Genomic DNA, 19,508 nt, shown 5'->3' with positions numbered 1-19,508 from the left:
TGGCCTAAAATCAGCTTGGCAACGAAGATGTACAAAAGCATTTACAATTTGCAGATGCCGTGCTGTTATGTCCATACTTCAACAGAACCCCAAGGTAACCTGGAAAAAATTACAAGGATATGAAGAGAGGCATTGCAACAGCTGATAAATATCAAGACAGAAAAATATTCTTAATTGCCAGAAATAGAAAGACGCAGAGGAGATTGCAGAGAATCCTAAACATGCATAGTGTACAGTTAACAATTCCGTGAATAGGCATACAATTAGTCAAAAAAACTAAAAAAGACAAGAAACAACAACACTAATTATTTGTTAAAACATGACCAAAATGCATGATGAACAAACTCCTGACTCATACTACTGACTCACACTGACTAGACATCCAATCAATCATCTATTTTGCAGACTATTCAACATGCATCAGATCCCTGTTAGAAATGATATATAAAGCTGAAACTAGACCACCTCTGAAGTAGAATAGTAGCTTGGAAAACTAATTAGCATCGCAAAGAAAGCCTCGGAAAATGAACAATCAATAAGGACCATGGTACCATCTTTTCCCATTCTTAAACCTGTTTGTTAAAGAAATGAAACCACAAATGAAATAGCAACCATTGAACCAGCAAAATTGGAGTCTTCATTAATCGTAACACAAGATCACCTGTTAGGAATGACCTATAAGGTTGAAACTAGACCACCTCTGAAGTAGAATAGTAGCTCTCAAAAATTATTGGCATTACAAAGAAAACCTCAGAAGATAAACAATCGATAAGGATCGTAGCACCACCTTTTCCCACCGCTCAAACCTGCTACTAAAAGAAAGGAAAGCTGCAAATAAAATAACTGTGCTACTTATAATATGTTATCACATGGGAAGAGAATTGAACCACTAAAATTGGAATCTTCAGAACATAAGGTGTGATACCAACAAACCTCATTTCCCTAGATATAATTTACAATGTCGACGGCTAATTGAACAGATTTTCTGCTGCTCAACTCTCCATTAGTTAAAGTTAGGCCACATAAAATTAGATTATCTTATTTCTTATATCTTCTAATTTCTTCAATATTTCTCCAGGTGTTCGATCAAGCTCATCTGCAATTTTGCGCTGCAAATCAGGAGGTAGAGTGGGAAACTGCTCACAAAGATCGCCATCAATAACATCCTGCACAATGAATTCCTCATCTTAGTATCCAGAAATATACAGGTGTACTTATTCAAATATCTGCTAAGAAAGCAGATTCACCACTTTGAATTTTGGAGACATTAATCTTATGATTTACCTTTACAGGAAAGTAAGCTGATCTATATGCCATATGATCTCGACCACACAAAGGAGGATGTTCCTGCCTCAAGTGCATCTCTAAGTGGGAGAAGAAATCAACATCTTCTCTTGAGATGAATGGCAGAAGAGCCCCAATGCTTCCCATCACAGTGCCATAGATTAGACATTCACCTCCTCCAGGTATAAGAGATGCTTTCTGTAAACTTGTCACCACATCACCAACATGAAATTGAATTATTTCTTCTACTTTGTTTGGTGCTCCATTCAGCTTACCCTGTTCCCACTTGATTTTTCCACCAGTTGGATCATCTTCAATCTCTTCTGATACATCTTGTGGCAAACGAACAAGGTAAACATTTCCAAACTTATCTGCACCTGCCATTGTATCGAAGTCTATGTGCAAAGAAGATGTTAACCAACGCGGAACACAATCATCTGCAAATATGTAAAGCTGATTCTCATCTCGCCGATACTTTGTGTAATGAAATGACTGCAAATACACAATTAAAATCAATCGATAGATTCACTAGAAGACACAAATGTTATAGATTGCACTACTGTTACCTCATTTAACATTTAGAATAAGAACACATTTTCAACAACCAAAGATCTATTATATATAATTAAATATATTCTAAGCAGTCACTCAAGCAAGTTGTTTATATTCCTGAGAGTAAATCTCCTTCGAAGTTTCAAATCTTTCACGATTACACTTTAATTTTGCCATGTACCATAGATACTTTTATTAATCTCAAGCAAGGCTCAGTGCTCTACTAGATGCTTGCAACTAAAGTGAATTGAATGCTAGCTAAAAACAAAACATGAAAGACCCTCCGCATGATGATGCAGATTGAAATTTGATACATTTCAAAGCCAACACTGTGTTATTGTTATGGCAAAATAATTTCATAGGCATTTTACTATGGCATAAGATCCAGAAAAATATGGAATGCAGTATGTGATGTCAACGGGAAAAGATCCATTAAATTTAGCGTTTGTCTATCTAGTATCTTTAAGAAGAAATATTAACTGAAATATACCAAAGAATTAAAACAAAAATGTGATCAGAAATTATCTGCACAAAAATGTTATGGAAACAACTAAATTTACAGAGTTAGAAGTTCGTAAATAAAATTGCTTGAGAAAATTTTAAATGATAAATGACCTCAGAATCTCAGAAATTCAAAATGTGATATAGAAGGACAATTTCCTTCAGACTTCAACGATAGATATGATGTTACATCCCACTTGTGCCCTAGATATTTTGATGTTACTTTTATGCATTGATACTTGTTGCTTAGTATTGTGGAATGGTGATTCGCAAAGCATATGTTAATGAAATAGTTTTAGTTTTAATTATTATGGAATATGAGATGATTGCTTCTTTTATCAATAAATGCAATGACAGAGATATGTCAGGATTTTGGACTAACTACATGAATTTGATCTAGTGTGTGCAGGGAGATCGTCATCCTCCGAGAAGGGAGGGGAAGTATCATCACGTCAAGAGGTAACAAAAGAAGGACCCAATGCCATCTGGAACCCTATTTGTAAGTTGAGATTTGTAGAGTTGTGATAACCTTGTTACCGTCAACTAGTGTTAAGCCAGGTGACCTTATTGGTCAGTATAGGTGGTTAGGGTTTTACCATCCTTGTCTTAGATTGGTACTCATTTCTCTCAGCAAACTATTTTGAGGTCTTTATCTTTACTCCTTATGTTCTTTATGATTAATGGAAACTTTCGTGAAGCATTTGTATATTATAATTAAAAATACAAATTTTACGTATATATATATGTGTGTGTGTGTGTGTGTGTGTGTGTGTGTGTGTGTGTGTGTGTGTGTGTGTGTGTGTGTGTGTGTGTGTTCATAGTTAAAATGATATATTTCATAGTAGCATTAATCGTTTAGCAAATTAATCGGCAAAACAAAAGTATAAGAATTTTTGAAAAAATCGGATTTACAAAAAAACGTAAAAAATTGCAGAAAAAAAATCAAAAACTACTTTTTTTATATATTTAAGGGCATTTCCATAGCATAGAGATATTATAGGCAAATAAAATAGACACTTCAACACATGAATTGTAGAAAATAGATACTCATTGTATTAAACTTATAGATACGTATTATACTTACAGATACTCATTGTTTAATACCAGAAAGTTAAGCCAGATGAGTATTAAACTTACAGATACGTACATGTGTAAATTACACATTTCTGTTTACTTCATTAGCAGTAGAATTTGTAGTTTACTGGTTGTGTGTATGTATGCGTATGGTTGTGTATGTTTGTATGTTTGTGTGTTATACTAGATATGTATAACACACAAACAAAAAGACATACACAAACATACGTATAACACACAAACATATAGACATACACAAACATACGTATACTAAGTCACAAGGTTCAAATTCAAGTTCGTGTTCGACAACAATAAAATTCGGATAGAGAAAAAAATTTAAAATAAATTAGTGATTAAATCCGTCATATAAATTTTAATTTTTTTAAATATACATAAGATATTCACAAAATTATAATTTATAAATATTAAAATCTAAAATAATTATAAATATTAAAGTCTAAAATAATTATATTAAGTTGATAAGTTTAAAAAATTAATTTAAATATTTAAATTTGTTTAATTATTAAATGCTAATATTACAAATAAATTTTTAAAAAAAAATTTAAAATAATACTAATTTAAATATTTTAAACAATCATTTTTTTTTTAAATTAATATAAGTAAAATAATATTAATTTTTAATGAACATTGATTATTAAAATGTAAAATATATGTTTGAAAATTTTTTAAACTTTATGAAAGCCTAAAAACATCTATAGCTATTCACAAGCAGATTGCAAACTTGTGGATTTGACATTTGAAGCCAAGCTCGATTCACAGCAACTCCTCTCACTGCTCACCCACCATTTGTCTGCTGTCGCGAGTTTGAGAAATTTCGTTTTCAATAACCCTAATAAAAACTTGTGTTATTTTCCATACGAATGTATTGCGAATTGTAGCGAATATTATTTAGTTTTAACGAGTTTTATTGTGAATTTTAACGTAATCTCTTCAACCTCGACTTCTTTCTCTGCAACGAGCTAAATGAATAACCTGCTGCCACACGCCACCATAAATAGCAAATTTCATAGATATTTTAGGGTTTTCGTGGTAGTTTTCTCTTTCACGGACTTTGTGCAATTTTTATCCAATTAAACGTGTGTTTTTCACAATTAAAACGCGAAATAATCGTTGACCATTGGTAAAAATCATTGACCAATTAATTCCAATTTTTGGGGGGGAAAAATCGGCTCTAATGCCGACTCCCGATTAATCGGTAATAATCGCGTTTTTTTTCCAGATTGTTGCTTCTTTGATATATATATATATATATATATATATATATATATATATATATATATAACTTTTAGACTTTGCCACGATAATGTGGACTTGACCACATTGAGTCTAAATAGCCATCAAGACTCACTTAGCATAAGATTATTATTCAAGATTTATTGGAACTTGACCAATGAATAGGAAAGGTTTATTCGTGGTCTATTTTATCAAAGCATATCACCGCCTTCACATAGTGGAGAGACAGGAAGATAGCATGGGGAATGGAATCCAATGAAAATTAAGCAAATTCACTCCTAATTAAAACAAAATTGACATCAGATGTTTGGTAATGCCATTAACTGTTTCATTAAACAAATTAATTGGAACTTTTGGAGTCTGTATGTTCTACGGGGAAAAGAAAGTCATTTGTACGATATTCATACAGACTTCTTTAAAGCAACTATCATTTTCTTATATCGATTACTGTCCATAAAACTAGAAAAATTCTACTTCAGTGGTCTTCAAGCAGCGCATGATCTGCCACAGCCATAGCTAAACTGGGCATAGGCGTTGGAAAGGTTCTTGCAATTCGGACTTCCAAGCATCACACAGGTCATGCATTTGTTTGTTTTGAACTAGATGAAAGTAGTTTGGAAAAGCAAGCTCTTAATTTCAGTAAAGGAAAGGAAAAACGTATTCTTTCCTTAATTTAAAAGAATTGCATCTCTGTACATCCTTAGCTAGTAGAGTAAGTCTGGACAATGAATTAGAGAAGCTTTTATTCTCACGACATGCTTAGAAAAGCTCTACTGCTTAAAGAAACGTGTTTGCTTATGATAAACCCTTAAGGAAGACCAGAGCATTATCTATGATTGTCTCATACGAACAAAATTGAGGAAGCAAAACATAATAACATTCCATTATTTTTGAACAAGAACAAATGGCTAATGGGGAGAGCTAGGATTTGGGACAAGAATTTCCTTTGACTATGAAGGCTTAGTAAAACGTAAATTTTACCTAAGTAGGCTATGATTCTTGGTTTCTGAATGATGTAACAGCAACAAAGAAACGAACCGTTTTTAATTCAGCATTAAATGTTAGATAATAGAGACCATTTACAGGCCACTTTTTCTGGAATAAGCTGCAATAGGGCTGTGTGAAAGTGTTATACTTCAAATGCAGTATTTTGGGACTGTTAAATCTGATAATGAAAATGACACATGAGAGTGAGAATTAGTGAATTCTTTCTACCTATTATACAAAGAATTCATTCTTGTTCTCATGAGAGGGCAAGTTGCCAGCTCAAGGGTTCAGGAATGAACTCCGTATTTATAAATCCAAGAAATTGTCAAATGAAAGAATTACACCATTATAGTAAATGTCTCCTTGAGTTTTGTCAACCAGTATGAGGAACTTGAGTTTAAAACATGAATGTCAGTTAGTGTGCAGATAGCATAAGGACTGACAAGATGTCTTGATATTAATATTATATTTTCCTAAGTTATTAATGCTCAATAATGTAATATATTGTAAGATATTGTAATTTTAGTTTCTTATTAGAAACTCTCTATTTTGTATTTTTTTTGTAATTCTTTATAATGATCTTCATGATCATTCGTAAATACAACAATATTTTTTTACCAATTATGTCCCCATAATATGGTATCAGAGCAGAAAGAAAAATTTGGTTTTTTCTAAAAATTTTCGAATGAAATTTTTCATCAGTGAAAAAACAAATCTAGAGCCTGCGATTTTTTCAGAATTCGATATTCAAAATTTTTTCTAAAGGGTTTTCGTCCAGGCAGTTTTTTCTACTGTTCTTTGTGTTTTCTGTGGCAGATTTCTTTTTAACCAGACCTTCATCCCACGACGCCATTAATCCTCTGCGCGTGACACGATTTTTTCCGCCTGCAATTTTTTTTTTCTGCCATTTTTGGACGGAAATCTGCATTTCCGATTAGGGTTTTTACCCTTTAGATCAAGTCGAAATTTTTTTCTAATTGCAGATTCTTGGTGGGCTTTCCGAGAGCTCAACTAGGTTGTTTTCAGAATTTTGTGGGTGCATCGTTTTTCGCAAGGATTTCTAGGTTGTCTTTAGGCTTTTCTGGGTAAGCTGAAATTTTTTCTTGAAATCCATGTCAGTCGTACTTCATAATTTTTTTGAAGTTTGTACCTATATCTGCCTCTGTTTTCTGCATTGGGATTTGTGCTTGTATTCCATGCTATAGCCTCTTCTCTGATTTTCGTTTTCCGTGCATTGCGAAACGTGCAAGATGGCGTCATTGACCAACTTGATGTTGGAAGGCAATCAGCGATTTAATGGCAAGAATTATAACACCTGGAAGCAATGCATGCTGACTATTTTTGAATATCGTCGCCTTGATGATCTTGTTTTGGGAAAAGAATCTCATCCTTTTGCAGCCAGAGACGATCAAGACAAAAAAAATGACCACAATAGGGAAGCTGTCATGCTTCTCAAGCTCTCTGTCACAGATGACTAGCTACCTCAGATTCCTTCTGGTCAATCCACCTCAGAAATTTGGAAACATCTCAAGGAGTTGCATGAGACATTTGACAAAAGTCGAGCATTCTTCTTGAAGAACCAGTTGTTCTCCATCATGATGGATGAACGCATGTCCTTACAAGAGCATCTCACGAAGATTAAGGACATTCGAGATCAGCTCGACGCTATTGGTCGGAAAATGGAGGAAGAGGATATGGTAGTCATAACCCTCAAAAGTCTACCTAAATCCTATGAGCACTTCATAGAGACTCTCAACATTACGTCTACGAATGTTGATCTGAAATTTCCAGAGTTATGCACCAAACTTCTGCAACAGGATCGCTGGAAACAACAGTTTGGTAGTGGTGCCACTTCATCCTCCTCTGAGCAAGCATTTGCAGCCAAATCCTTTCACAAGGATAAAGGCAAATTTCAGTCATCTCAGTTCTCTCAGCGGAAGGGCTCTAGTCAGTCACAGGAAGGCTCGAAAAAGAAGGAGGTTCAATGCAATTATTGTCACAAATATGGCCATCTGATTAAGGATTGTCGCACTCGGATAGCTTCCGAACAGCAGAAGCAGGGAGAGTCTCAGCCTAAAGCCAATGTCGCTAAGCACACAGAGCAAAAAGAATCTGCCTTTTACGCCTTCATGGCTAAAAGACCTACAGACCATGTGAATTCTTCTGCTTGGTATATTGATTCTGGTGATTCTGGTGCTTCTCGGCATTTCACTCACCGACGTGATTGGTTTACAGAATTCTCTCCCTATACTGATTCAGTTATTTTTGGAGGAAGTGAGGAGTATACAGTTGTCGGCAAGGGCAACGTTCAGATACAGTCTGGTGGGAGGAATCTCATATTCCTCAATGTGTACTACGTTCCTGGCATGGAATTGAACCTTCTCTCCATGAGTCAGATTATGCGGCATTCTCAACTTGATGTCATCTTCAGTGCACATAAGTGTTCTATTGTTAATCGTGCGACACACACTACAGTTGTTGTTGGTATTGAGGATCATGGTCTTTATAGACTTGTGGATACAGGTGATTCTCTTGAGCATGCCTTCGCAGCAAAATCCTCCTCTATCTCCCATCTATGGCATCAGCGATATGGTCACCTGAACATTCATTATCTTGCTCAACTTGTTCGGGAAGATTTAGTACATGGCCTACCTGAAATTCAAACTCAGAATCAACGAGTTTGTGATGTTTGTCAGGCTGGGAAGCAGCACAGGACACCGTTCAAGGATGGTGACTCATGGCGAGCATCTAAGGTACTACAGTTGGTCCACGCTAATGTATGTGGTCCAATGAATAATACTTTTGTTACTAGGTGCAGCTATTTCTTACTTTTTTGTTGATGATTACAGCCATAAGATGTGGGTGTACTTTCTTAGACAGAAATCAGATGTGTTTCCTGTATTTCAAAAATTTAAGGCCTTGGTAGAAAAAGAGTCTGGTTGTTCTATTATTACTCTTAGGTCTAATAATGGGGGGGGGGGGGGGGAGTTTTGTTCTACTGCTTTCTCCACTTTCTGTGATACACATGGCATAAAACGTTAGTTAACCACACCATACACTCCTCAGCAGAACGGCATTGTAGAACGTTGTAACTGCACCGTTACAGAAATGGCTAGGTCTATGTTGAAACACAAAAATGTTCCTAAGAAGTATTGGGCAGAAGCAGTGTTTACTGCAATCTCTCTCCTTAATAGGTCTCCCACTCATGTTGTTAAAAGGATAACTCCTGAGGAAGCCTCGACTGGTCACAAACCCAAGATCAGCCATTTGAAATTTTTTGGCTCTCTTGCATATGTTTGGATTCCAGATGCCAAGCACTCTAAGTTGGATTCCAAGAGTCAGAAGCTCATGTTTACTGGATACAGTGACAACCATAAGGCCTACCGGCTGATTGATGTAGACACTGATCGTCTCATCTTCAGTCGCGATGTTGTCTTTGATGAAGATCGAGGACCATTTCAACTTTCCTTGTCTGAGCAAAATTCTGAGGATTAGCCTTTGAAGGCTTCTGATTTAGGTGTCTGTCTTCCATTTGGTTCACTTGATGGGAGGGATGATGCAGATTTTGTATTTGATGATGCACTACCTGAATTTCCTCCGGATGATGCTAATCTTCCACCTGTTTCAAATCCTCTTCCACCTCTAGTTCCAGTTATTCCTCCTCCATCAGATGTTGGCACATCTACTCTCCGACCTAAGTGGTGGGCCAAGATCATCAGTGATCTTCGTCCTCATGATTTCATTGAGGATGGATCTTCCAGAAATAAGGGCAAGCAGAAAAATACAATTAACTTTGCTCTCATGGCCAACATTCACAGCATTTATGAGCCTCCGACTTATACCGAAGCAAAAGGGATTCCAAAGTGGGCACAGGTAATGGATGCAAAATACCAAAGCCTTCTGAAGAGCAACAACTGGGTTCTCTCTGATCTTCCTCCAAGGAAGAAACCCATTAGCTACAAATGGGTCTATAAGGTCAAATATCATACAGATGGTACCTTGGATAAGTACAAAGCCAATTTAGTTGCTCGAGGATTCACATAGCGAGAGGGGATTGATTATGAGGAGACATTTGCTCCTACTACCAAGATGAGTACCATTCGTCTTCTCCTCGCTATTGCAGCTCAGTTTGGATGGAAAGTCCATCAGATGGATATTAAGAGTCCCTTCCTCAATGATCAATTGTAGGAAGAAGTCTACATGACACAGCCTCTTGGTTTCAAGGTTGCCGGCAAAGAACATCAAGTATGTAGACTCGTTAAAGCACTCTATGGGCTTAAACAGCCTCCTCGAGCGTGGTACATTTAGATTGATCAGTACTTGGTTGCTCATGGTTTTCAGCGTTGCCCTTCTGACAGTAATTTGTATATCAAACACTCTAGTGATGATATTCTTTTTCTTGTTGTCTATGTGGATGACTTGATCATTACTAGTAGTTCAGCACATTTGATTGCAGAAATCAAACAGGATCTGTGCAAGGATTTTGATATGACAGATTTGGGGCTTCTCCATTATTGTTTAGGTGTTGAGGTTTGGCAGACTGATGGTAGCATTTTTATTTCTCAATCTAAGTATGCCAGAAACTTGTTTGACAGGTTTCGAATGCAGGATTGCAAACCTGCTTCCACACCTATGGTGACTGGCTTGAAGTTGTCAGCCAAGTCTAATTCTCCTCCTGTAGATGAAACACAATTCAAGCAACTAGTGGGCAGTCTCATCCATCTTACTGCTACCAGACCTAATCTCAGTTTTGCAATGAGCTACATTTCACGCTTCATGACAACCCCCAAGGCTAATCATTGGGTAGCAGCGAAGCGTGTGCTGCGTTATGTGAAAGGCACCTCTGATTATGGACTTCTTTACACTAGGAGTCATGATCCTAGACTCAGTGGGTTCACAGATTCAGATTGGGCAGGCTCGGTTGATGACAAGAAATCAACCTCTGGATATGTGTTCAGTTTGGGATCCACTGTAGTCACTTGGACTAGTAAGAAGCAGCAGGCAATGGCTCTCTCCTCGACAGAAGCAGAATATCAAGGAGCAATTAAGGCAGCTTGTGAGGCAATTTGGCTTCATTGGATGCTTGCGGATATGCAAATATCTCAAGCAGGTCCGACTCCCTTATTCTCTAACAATCAGGGAGTTCTCAAACTTGCCAAGAATCCAGTCTTCCATGAAAGAACCAAAAATGTAGAGCTTCATTGTCATTACATTCGACAGCTGGTTGAAGACGGATCCATTCAGTTGTTGTATGTTCCTACAGCGGAGTAGCAAGCCGATATTCTCACCAAGCCCCTCAGTCCAAATAAGTTTGTAAAATTCAGGGGGTCTATTGGTGTAGTTGATAGATTGAGCATTAAGGGAGGGCATTAATATTATATTTTCCTAAGTTATTAATGCTCAATAATGTAATATATTGTAAGATATTGTAATTTTAGTTTCTTATTAGAAACTTTCTATTTTGTATTTCTTTGTAATTCTTTATAATGATGTTCATGATCATTTGTAAATACAACAATAATTTTTTACCAATTATGTCCCCATAATATTGGAAACCTTCAAGGATTTAGTCAAGCCGAGTAGGGTGGTGGAAGATGGATTCATGCATTGGCATAATTGCAAAACATTAAAACCTTTGGCCAAGGTGATGCTACTAATGGTAAGCATCAGTCAGTTCATTAATCCGGATGTACAACCCAGTCAGAGGTCATACTAGTTAGGAGTAGCCTATGGTGTGTGACCAACTAGGGATTGTGTAGGGTTAAACACCAGTCTCAAATGGCATGAGTCCAACTTCTTTTACTTCCCTACGAAGGGTCGGGCCTTTTCCAGTTGGAAATGGCACTAAGAACTAGTAAGTTCGTGGTTGGACGGAAAAACGCCCTGATGATACTTTCCCTCTCCCAAACAATGTAAAGACTATTTACAAATCAAAATGGGTATCAAGAAAAACTGTAATTTCTAAACCTCTCGTTCTTCTTATGTTGTATTGTTAAACTGATGAAATTATGCTTATGTAATTAGATTACATCTTTCCTAGTTTAATTCTCTGATTCTTCAAAAAAAAGGTTATAGTTTCAGTTTCAATGTTGTATTTGTAAAAGATGTTAGTTGTTGCAAGTTTCCTATTGTTGAAATGTTGTTTAATTATAGTTGCATATTGAATGCATGTTAAATATGAATACAGCTAAATCTTGAAGTACACATGATATAACGTTTTTTCAAAAGATAATGTCATGTGTCATGATATATCTGATTTTGACCAGGTAGTTATCTCTGAAATGGCAGAATCATACTATTATTCAGTGAACCCAGATGCATGAAATTCAACATATGTTCAAATGGTTATCTGCAAAGTATGAGAATAACAAGCTCTAAAATGAAGGATCTCAAGTCTATCCGACAGTACGTTAAAAAATCAAACAATAAAAAATAATAAATGATTAATTTTTCTTCAACTGCATAACGAAAGTGCTAAACCCAAATTAGTAGCATATAGAAACAATCAAACGTATAAAGGAGACTTCAAATTTTTAAATAAAGACATTGCAGCATAAGAAGCTTTTACATAAATACGTAGATATATCCCATTTACAGTATCCACCCTGCATCTCAGAATATTTGTTTTTTATAGATAAATAAACTGAAAATTAGAGAATAGAGATCTCATACCTCTTGAATGTCACCAACATAAATCCGATCCCCATATGTGTGAATGGATACAATAGTATTAGGAAAAAGCTTATTCTCACATTTCCGAAGTAATTTCCTTTTACCCAAATCATAAATTCTCAGTACCTGCCCAATTCCAACCAATAGACGGCCTTGGAATTGACATAATGCCAATGGTACTCCATCAACTGGTGTTTTATGCAGAAGTTCAAGTGATTTCCCATCATCCACAAATTTGTAGAGATGAATAAATCCACCTGAACAATTCTTTTTGGGCCAAAATTCTAAATCTTTTGCAGTTCCAATGGCAACAAGAGTTCCATGTTCTTTGTCATGGAAGTTGACAGAACAAATGCTAAATGCAGCTTCATTATCCTGCAGGGCCAAGATGCATGTTGTTTCACCAGATTTAGGATCCAAAACCCTGATGCAAGATGCCCATTTCTTTGACTCTGCTTTTGGATAACCATACTGCTCATCAGGTAGAGGATCTTCCTTCTCTTCCTCATCCCCATTCTGCTGCTCAATCTCCATGTTCCCATTCTCCCCTAATCCAGCAGCTTCAAGGCATTCCTTTTTGGCAGCTTCACGTTCCTCTGCAGTAAATGCCCCCTGGTCACTTTCAATAATAATTAAAGATTTATGCTTAGGATGTAAAATGAACTTTCTTGGTGTATATCTCAGGGGCATAACAGTCTCATTGAAAGTTTCTCCCAACCTTTCAATCGTGAAAACTCTCAATGCATCTCCAGCAACTGCTACCACACCTTCAGCACACTGATCAGACGAAAAAGAAGCCGCATATTCCAAAGTTTCATAAGAAAGAGGAGTTAAAAGAAAGTGTCCTTGATGAATATAACCTAACCAAGGCCTGCTTGAAAGACAAAGCATTGCCCGGCGACCCCTGACAAGAGCAGAAAAAAGTTTTGGGGCTCTCAAACCCAAGAATCTTGTACGTGTGTCTGAGAGTTGCCCAGTGACCATATCCACCTCGGTTCTAAGAAGAACACCATTCTGTAAACCAGCATTCAGAAACACACTAGCTGGATGATCAGCACCATCCTCACCACCAATAGATGCTTGAACTTCCAGCAAGAGTAGAGATTCTGGTGGAGAACTTACAGCCTGCACACTCAAAATCTGCATACAGTCGTCAGGATCTAAAGATAATATGCGAATAGTGCTGTCATATGATCCTACCGCCAAAAATCTTGACCTCTGTCTGCCTTCAGGAACTGGAGCAATATCTAAACAAGCCACATCTCCTGACATTTCACGCTTCTCCACCTCCATCAGTTGCCCTGTCATATCCATTTCAAAATAAATAAGTTCTCCCCCACTGAGAGCAATTACCACTTGCAATCTGTTACAGCCCACTTTTACTATTGTCTTTTTCCCAGGGGTCTTCCATTCATTTATACGTGAATCTGCCCTAATGTGCCGAATTCCATTAGGATGCACCTGCATTAAGGAATCCTCTGCTAGAAGAGATACAGCCAATGAAGGAGTAGTATCAAGAAATCCACTGTCACTAACTTCCTCGACTGTTTCACCAATAGACAGCACCAGAGTGGCATTGGCAAAGGAAACAACAATGTATGCATCAAACTCGTCATTTACACTCTTTTTAACTGTCCAAACTGCACTGGGAATACCTGGTAACTGTGACACAGCCATTTCAGTAACAGCAAGACCGGGTCTTAATATTCGTAAAGAGGAGCGGGGACCCCTCCCACAAAGGGCAAAAATTTGTGGGGTTTCTTCCTCAAAGAGATTAACAACTTTTGTGTCCATTATTGGCATGAGGCTCTCTATGTCATCAATCTTAACAAGGTTCTTCAAACCCCTAGGCTGAAAAAAGACAGGCTGGAATCCCTCTTCTGTTTCCATGAGTGATGCAGAAGATGACTCAACATCTGCATCGTCCCCTATTCCCTGGAACTGATAGAGGGCATGATTTCCAAATTCTGAGGCAGCGAAGAGAAAACCCGACTTAAGAACACACATTGCTGCAGTTACAGGAATTGTATCGAAATATTTTATCTTCAATTCACTGACCTGAAAGGAAACTTTTATCAGGTTTGGCTTTACATGTGTAAAGCATAGCAGCAAATCTCTTGAATTATTAAAAAAGCAGCACATACAGCACACTCAAGTGACGAAACACAACAAGGTAACATCCATGGATTGCATAAAGGCAGAGATAAGAGAATAAATGAAACAGTCTACTGCAACAGATAATAAACTCAGCTTTCACATTTTGTGTTGAAGCCGAAGGCACTAAGGAGAAACTGCTAAACTATAATAATAATGTCAAAAGTTTTTATACATCATCCAATGTCATCGCTAGTAGGCCACGTATAGATGAGCATATAAGAAAGGCAGGGGTCCCACTCAAGCAATGTCATACTTTTCTTGATTAATAAGGCTCCAGACGAAGTGATATTCACAAAATGACAGGAAAGTTGAAACAAGAGGCAACAAAAGGTCCATTGTAAGGTTCTTTTTCTAGTAATATAGTACTTTCCTCGATAAGGCGAGGAAGCATCCTTTTGAATGTCCACAATACTAGGTCTCTCATGTTCCTAATTGTGCTGAGACTACAGGGTAGCTTACATCATCTGAGCAAAGGATGTTGTGAAGTATAACTAATGCAGCAGCCTATTTTACAGAGGGCCCGAAAAATGGCAAGAGACAAGGAGGTTACCCATATTAATTATTATTACTTTGATCCCAGATGTAAGCAAGGCCTAGAAATGAGACGAGGCATGAAGGTTGGTTGCAAAAATTGACACAAAACTCAGTATTTCAATGTTTCACGGTCTGATAAATGTCGGTTCATGGCAGGGGCAACATCGATGATACATGAGAAGCATTTAATGACAGTTGAAAACCTGCACTCAATTTTAGTGCAGAAACTGGTAGCCTATTTCAGATTGCAGTTCCCAAGCTACAGGCAAGGGGATATGACAACTATAAGAGTGGCAATCATAATATTTGAGGGTAAAAAGCTGTAATAAAACTCTATTTCCTAAGCGAAACTCGGCATTCAGCAAAACTGTAACCTACTGCTTGTGGAGGGAAAATGCAAACCATCAAACAGGAGAGATAGATTAGAGAATTTTAATATTTTCCAATGTGCCTCATTTTTAGGAATTGATAAGAAGGATGATTACTAGCTCATTAGTTTTCACTTTTCACAGCTCACCTGATCATTATCATGTTCTAGAGTAACCTTGAAGATGTCTCCATACTCAGTCTGCAGCAAGAAGAAGAACATTGACTTTTGTTTGTGGGTCGCAGCTGATACTATCAACACACCACGTTCAGCTGGTAAATCTGCTCTCCTTGGAATAACTGCACGAACATCTGGGTGCCCCTGGTTCTTGTAGATAACAAAATTCTCAGCACAAACAAGAATCCCACTAGGACCATCCGCACCACCAGGTACAGTGACAAGCATATTTGCACCGTTATCAATGGGCTCCGACCATTTGCGGGCAACGTGGTTGAGACCAAGATCAAGCTCATAAAAGGTCAAATGCTTCTGTGCCTCATTTGCTGCAAGTCCAGTAGAATCCTGGTCAGCTTCAGAATAATCAAGCTCAATGGCAGCAAAAACAGGGTTGTCAAAACCACAATCAACACCAGATATAGAGTACACTATCGTGTGAGATTTGTGAGCTTCTAAAGGTGATGAAATGGTAAGCCTGGCAGCATTATCCCGGTTCAGGACATATACAAGTTTTTGTTTTTCACAGGCACCGATCATAACAGCTCGACCCTTTGGATCCACCGCTAAGTACTGACCAGGGACTATCCTCCTGCATCCTGACTTGCCAAAGGTCTCTTGGTGAACCTTCTCAAAAATATTCTTTTCTTTGTTATATTCAAGTATCACAATCCTTCCAGAGTCAGACCCAACAACAATGTAATCCTTGTGTGAACCTGTAAGCCTGAATTGCACCAGAGACCGAACAGCACCGAAGATTTCAACAGAAAGAATTGTCTGGAGTTTCCCATTATCATCCGGCCGTAACAAGTCCAGCACTTTTCCTCTGGCTACCACAATTTCCTGAGTTTTTCCACCCATAAAGTTGCCATAGGTTGCACAAACCACACCTGTGGCTTGCTGCAGCGTTAAATTATAAAGAAACATTGTCAACCCACCCTCTCAAAGATAAAAGGGATACTCCACGGCTGCCTATAAAATTTCAGAACCAAACTCTTCTAATGTCAAACTCTCAACTGAAGCTCTAATATGTCAGCAACCCCAGGCGTGTGAGTTCTGCTTTGATGATCCGAAATCCTGAAATTGGTATTTTCCTCGAAACTGTACTCAAACACAACACAGTAGCAATCAAACACTTTAAAATAGCACATGAGCACATACAAAATCTGTATTGTTTAGAAAAACGCTCCAAAAAATATTTGAAACCCTGAATCTGAAAGTAGAATTATAATTCAGACACTTCAAACTGAAAGAACAAAATCCAATAAATGCCTTACAACCCTACTCTGACCGTAACTATAGAAACAAGGTTTTGACCATTAAAAGGCTCCTGACACTCTGGAACCTTCCCGCCATGCATTAACAAAGTTTACTGGATTTAAAGCCTCAAAACGGTCTACAAAAATATGATGCAGAGTTTTGCACTCTTTTCCAGGGCTATTACGTTAAAATGAATAGCATGTTTAAACCCTAATAATCGTATGCAAAGATTTAATGAAGGTTTTGCATTCTTTTCCACGGTTATCAAGTTAACAAAATAGTAATAAGTTTAAACCCTAATAATGGTTTGCAAAAATCCAATGGCCAGATTCTGGGTTTTAGTTGAGATTGAAATACTAAATATAATAGCACTAAACCAAAATACGCAGCTTTGAATTTTCTTGTGAATTTCAGGTTCCGTTATTTTCCTCTTGTAAGTAATTTATGATACTTACGTTCCAAAGATTTGGATCTTCCTGCGAACGTCCGAAACGATGGTACCCGGGCTTGGTGTTCTAAATTACATATACATTGAGTATTCGTTCTCCTCCCTGAGGTTGGGTTGCCCCTGAAAATATGTTTCAGCGTTGTAAGCTTCCTTCCCACTTTGCCTGAGCCCCTGGTGATTAAAGAGCTCCAACACTGGATCATTCAATGTTTAAAGGGGCACTGAATATAGATAACTGTAAATTGTTGACTTCAAATGTAGGCTGGTTAAATTGTCACTACTTTTTAAAATTTCTTCAAAATCTAACCAAAAAAAACTGAAAAAACACTATGTAATTATAAAAATTATATAAATTTGCACTTTTCCCTGTATTTCAATTTTTGTATTATTTATTTTATGAAATTGATTTTATTTTTAATTTTAATCTTTTCCTTTTAGATTAGATTTGTAATTTTACTAATATTTTGAGTTTAATGTGTAGGAGTGAAATGATTAGTTTTATTTCAAAATCAAATTTTGGATGACTCAAAGCATTAAATGTTTATGTTATTTGGATTTGTATTTAATGATAAATTGTTGTTTATTTTTATACAATGAGATAATCACAATTAGAGAGACACCTACAACTATTATTGATAATCATTCTAGAGCACTCCACTATTTGCTTGCATTAGCATTTAAACATATTACATGATTGTTGGTTTTCCTTGATATTTATACAATCTTATCGATTCAACGTCATTTTGGGGTTTCACATAAGGGAGATATTGTTAATGTTATGTTCAAACTTCATATAGGTACAAATATTTTTATGTTATAACAACCACAAATAATCAAGGAGAACCTCTAAAATTTTATAAAAGATCATATTTATGCAACAAAGTGTTGTCGTATTTTTGTATTCACAAAAATAGACAACCCTTTTTAAAAATTTGTTAAAAAATGAAAATTTTACTCTAACGTACGCTTCCCGAGGTAAAATTTTGCTTCGCCCTTGGACTGGCTTAATCCTTAGCCCATCCTCGAAGTTCGTTTGCTATGTTTTTCTTTCAATTTCGGGTTTTTCCTTCCTCAAGGTGGGAAATTTTCCTTGGATTGCAAGTTTTATTTTTCTCTTGTTTTAGTGTTGTAGGGAAATTTTAAGTCAATTACAAGTGCACTTTATGTAATTTTTAAACTTGTAACTTACTTTTTATTTCCCCCTTGTTGTTTTTTGTCTTTTTAGTTATTGTATGAATTTTTTGAACATATTACAAATGAACTTTCAATTGTAGAGTTAAAATAAAACTTGTAATTTATTTTAAAAGTTTCACTTAAGTGATTTTAAGTTATGGTAGGGGTTTTTCTCCTTCACTACAAGTTTTAAAAAGTCACTTTAAGTTGTAATAGGGATTTTATTTCCCTATTACAAGTTATATTTTTAAGTTGTTTTTGTGACTTGTTAAAGGAATTTTATTTTCCCTTTACTAGTCTTTTGTTGAGTTGTTTAAGACTTGTAAAGGGAGTTTTATTTCTCTTTTACATGTATTTTAAACTTGTAGTTTTCTCTCACAAACTCAATTTTGTCTTAATGCATGAAAAGTGAACATATTAAAACTTGCAAATGGGTTTTCGAAACCCGATTTCATATGTTCTTTGCAAATTTTAAACTTGTTGCCCTTCTCCAAGAACCCAACCAACTATTGAAGTTGAATTTGTTGAAGGATTCAAACAATTTTTGTGGAGAGATTTTAGAAGGAGGATGGCGTTTTGAATCCTAAGCGATTTTCATGCATTTTGAAACTCTTTTTGTGCCATATGGAAGTCATTTTTGTTGGTTCAAAGGCGTTAAAATGACAAATACGTGTTCTTTAAATGCCATGATTTACATCATGAAAATGCCATGATAACTTCTTCTCCTAAGTCATTTTGGCTTCTCTTACATACACGTGGAGATTGGAAGCTTCATTTGACCAATTCTTCATGCATTTGTTAGGCATTTTTGATGCATATGACACTTTTGAAAAATGTGGCTAGGGTTTGGATCTTCTTCTTTTGTCTATTTAAGAAATTCATTCTCTTCTTTCAAGGATTGTTTCTTGTTCTTGGGAGGTCATTTTTGTTGATCAAGTTATGTTTTATTCAAGCTTGTTCTTGCTTTCTTTTCTTGTTTTAGTTTGTTTTAGTTTGTTTTAGTTTCCTTGATCAAGTTGTATATATGTTAGTTTTGTTTTGCTCTTGCCTAAAATTGGTTTTGTGAGAGAT

The 19,508-nt window shown here is 36.4% G+C and overlaps 1 protein-coding gene across 1 annotated transcript; it reads right to left on the bottom strand.

The window, feature by feature from the left end:
- Window positions 1–614: 614 nt before the first annotated feature.
- On the bottom strand, window positions 615–17,542 carry LOC131036470 (spliceosome-associated protein 130 A). Its single transcript, XM_057968372.2, has 5 exons — window positions 17,272–17,542; window positions 15,533–16,657; window positions 12,325–14,382; window positions 1,285–1,776; window positions 615–1,166 (listed from the first exon to the last, which is right to left on the bottom strand). The coding sequence occupies exons 2-5, from the start codon at window positions 16,481–16,483 to the stop codon at window positions 1,029–1,031; spliced, it is 3,639 nt and encodes a 1,212-aa protein (XP_057824355.2). The 5' UTR covers window positions 16,484–16,657; window positions 17,272–17,542; the 3' UTR covers window positions 615–1,028.
- Between the last annotated feature and the right edge of the window lie 1,966 nt (window positions 17,543–19,508).

The sequence above is a fragment of the Cryptomeria japonica genome, chromosome 7 (assembly GCF_030272615.1).
Source record: "Cryptomeria japonica chromosome 7, Sugi_1.0, whole genome shotgun sequence".
Taxonomy (NCBI): Eukaryota; Viridiplantae; Streptophyta; class Pinopsida; order Cupressales; family Cupressaceae; genus Cryptomeria; species Cryptomeria japonica.
Note: the sequence above shows the minus strand (reverse complement) of the source record. Positions and strands in the feature narration are given on the sequence as shown.

What these genes read in the sequence shown, in the direction of transcription:
- LOC131036470 (XM_057968372.2), bottom strand. Translation starts at nt 16,483, where the DNA reads ATGTTTCTTTATAATTTAACGCTGCAGCAAGCCACAGGTGTGGTTTGT. An exon ending in TAGAACATGATAATGATCAG is followed by an intron (nt 14,383 to 15,532) that starts GTGAGCTGTGAA and finishes GTTTCCTTTCAG; the next exon opens with GTCAGTGAATTGAAGATAAA. An exon ending in CAGCTTACTTTCCTGTAAAG is followed by an intron (nt 1,167 to 1,284) that starts GTAAATCATAAG and finishes TTCATTGTGCAG; the next exon opens with GATGTTATTGATGGCGATCT.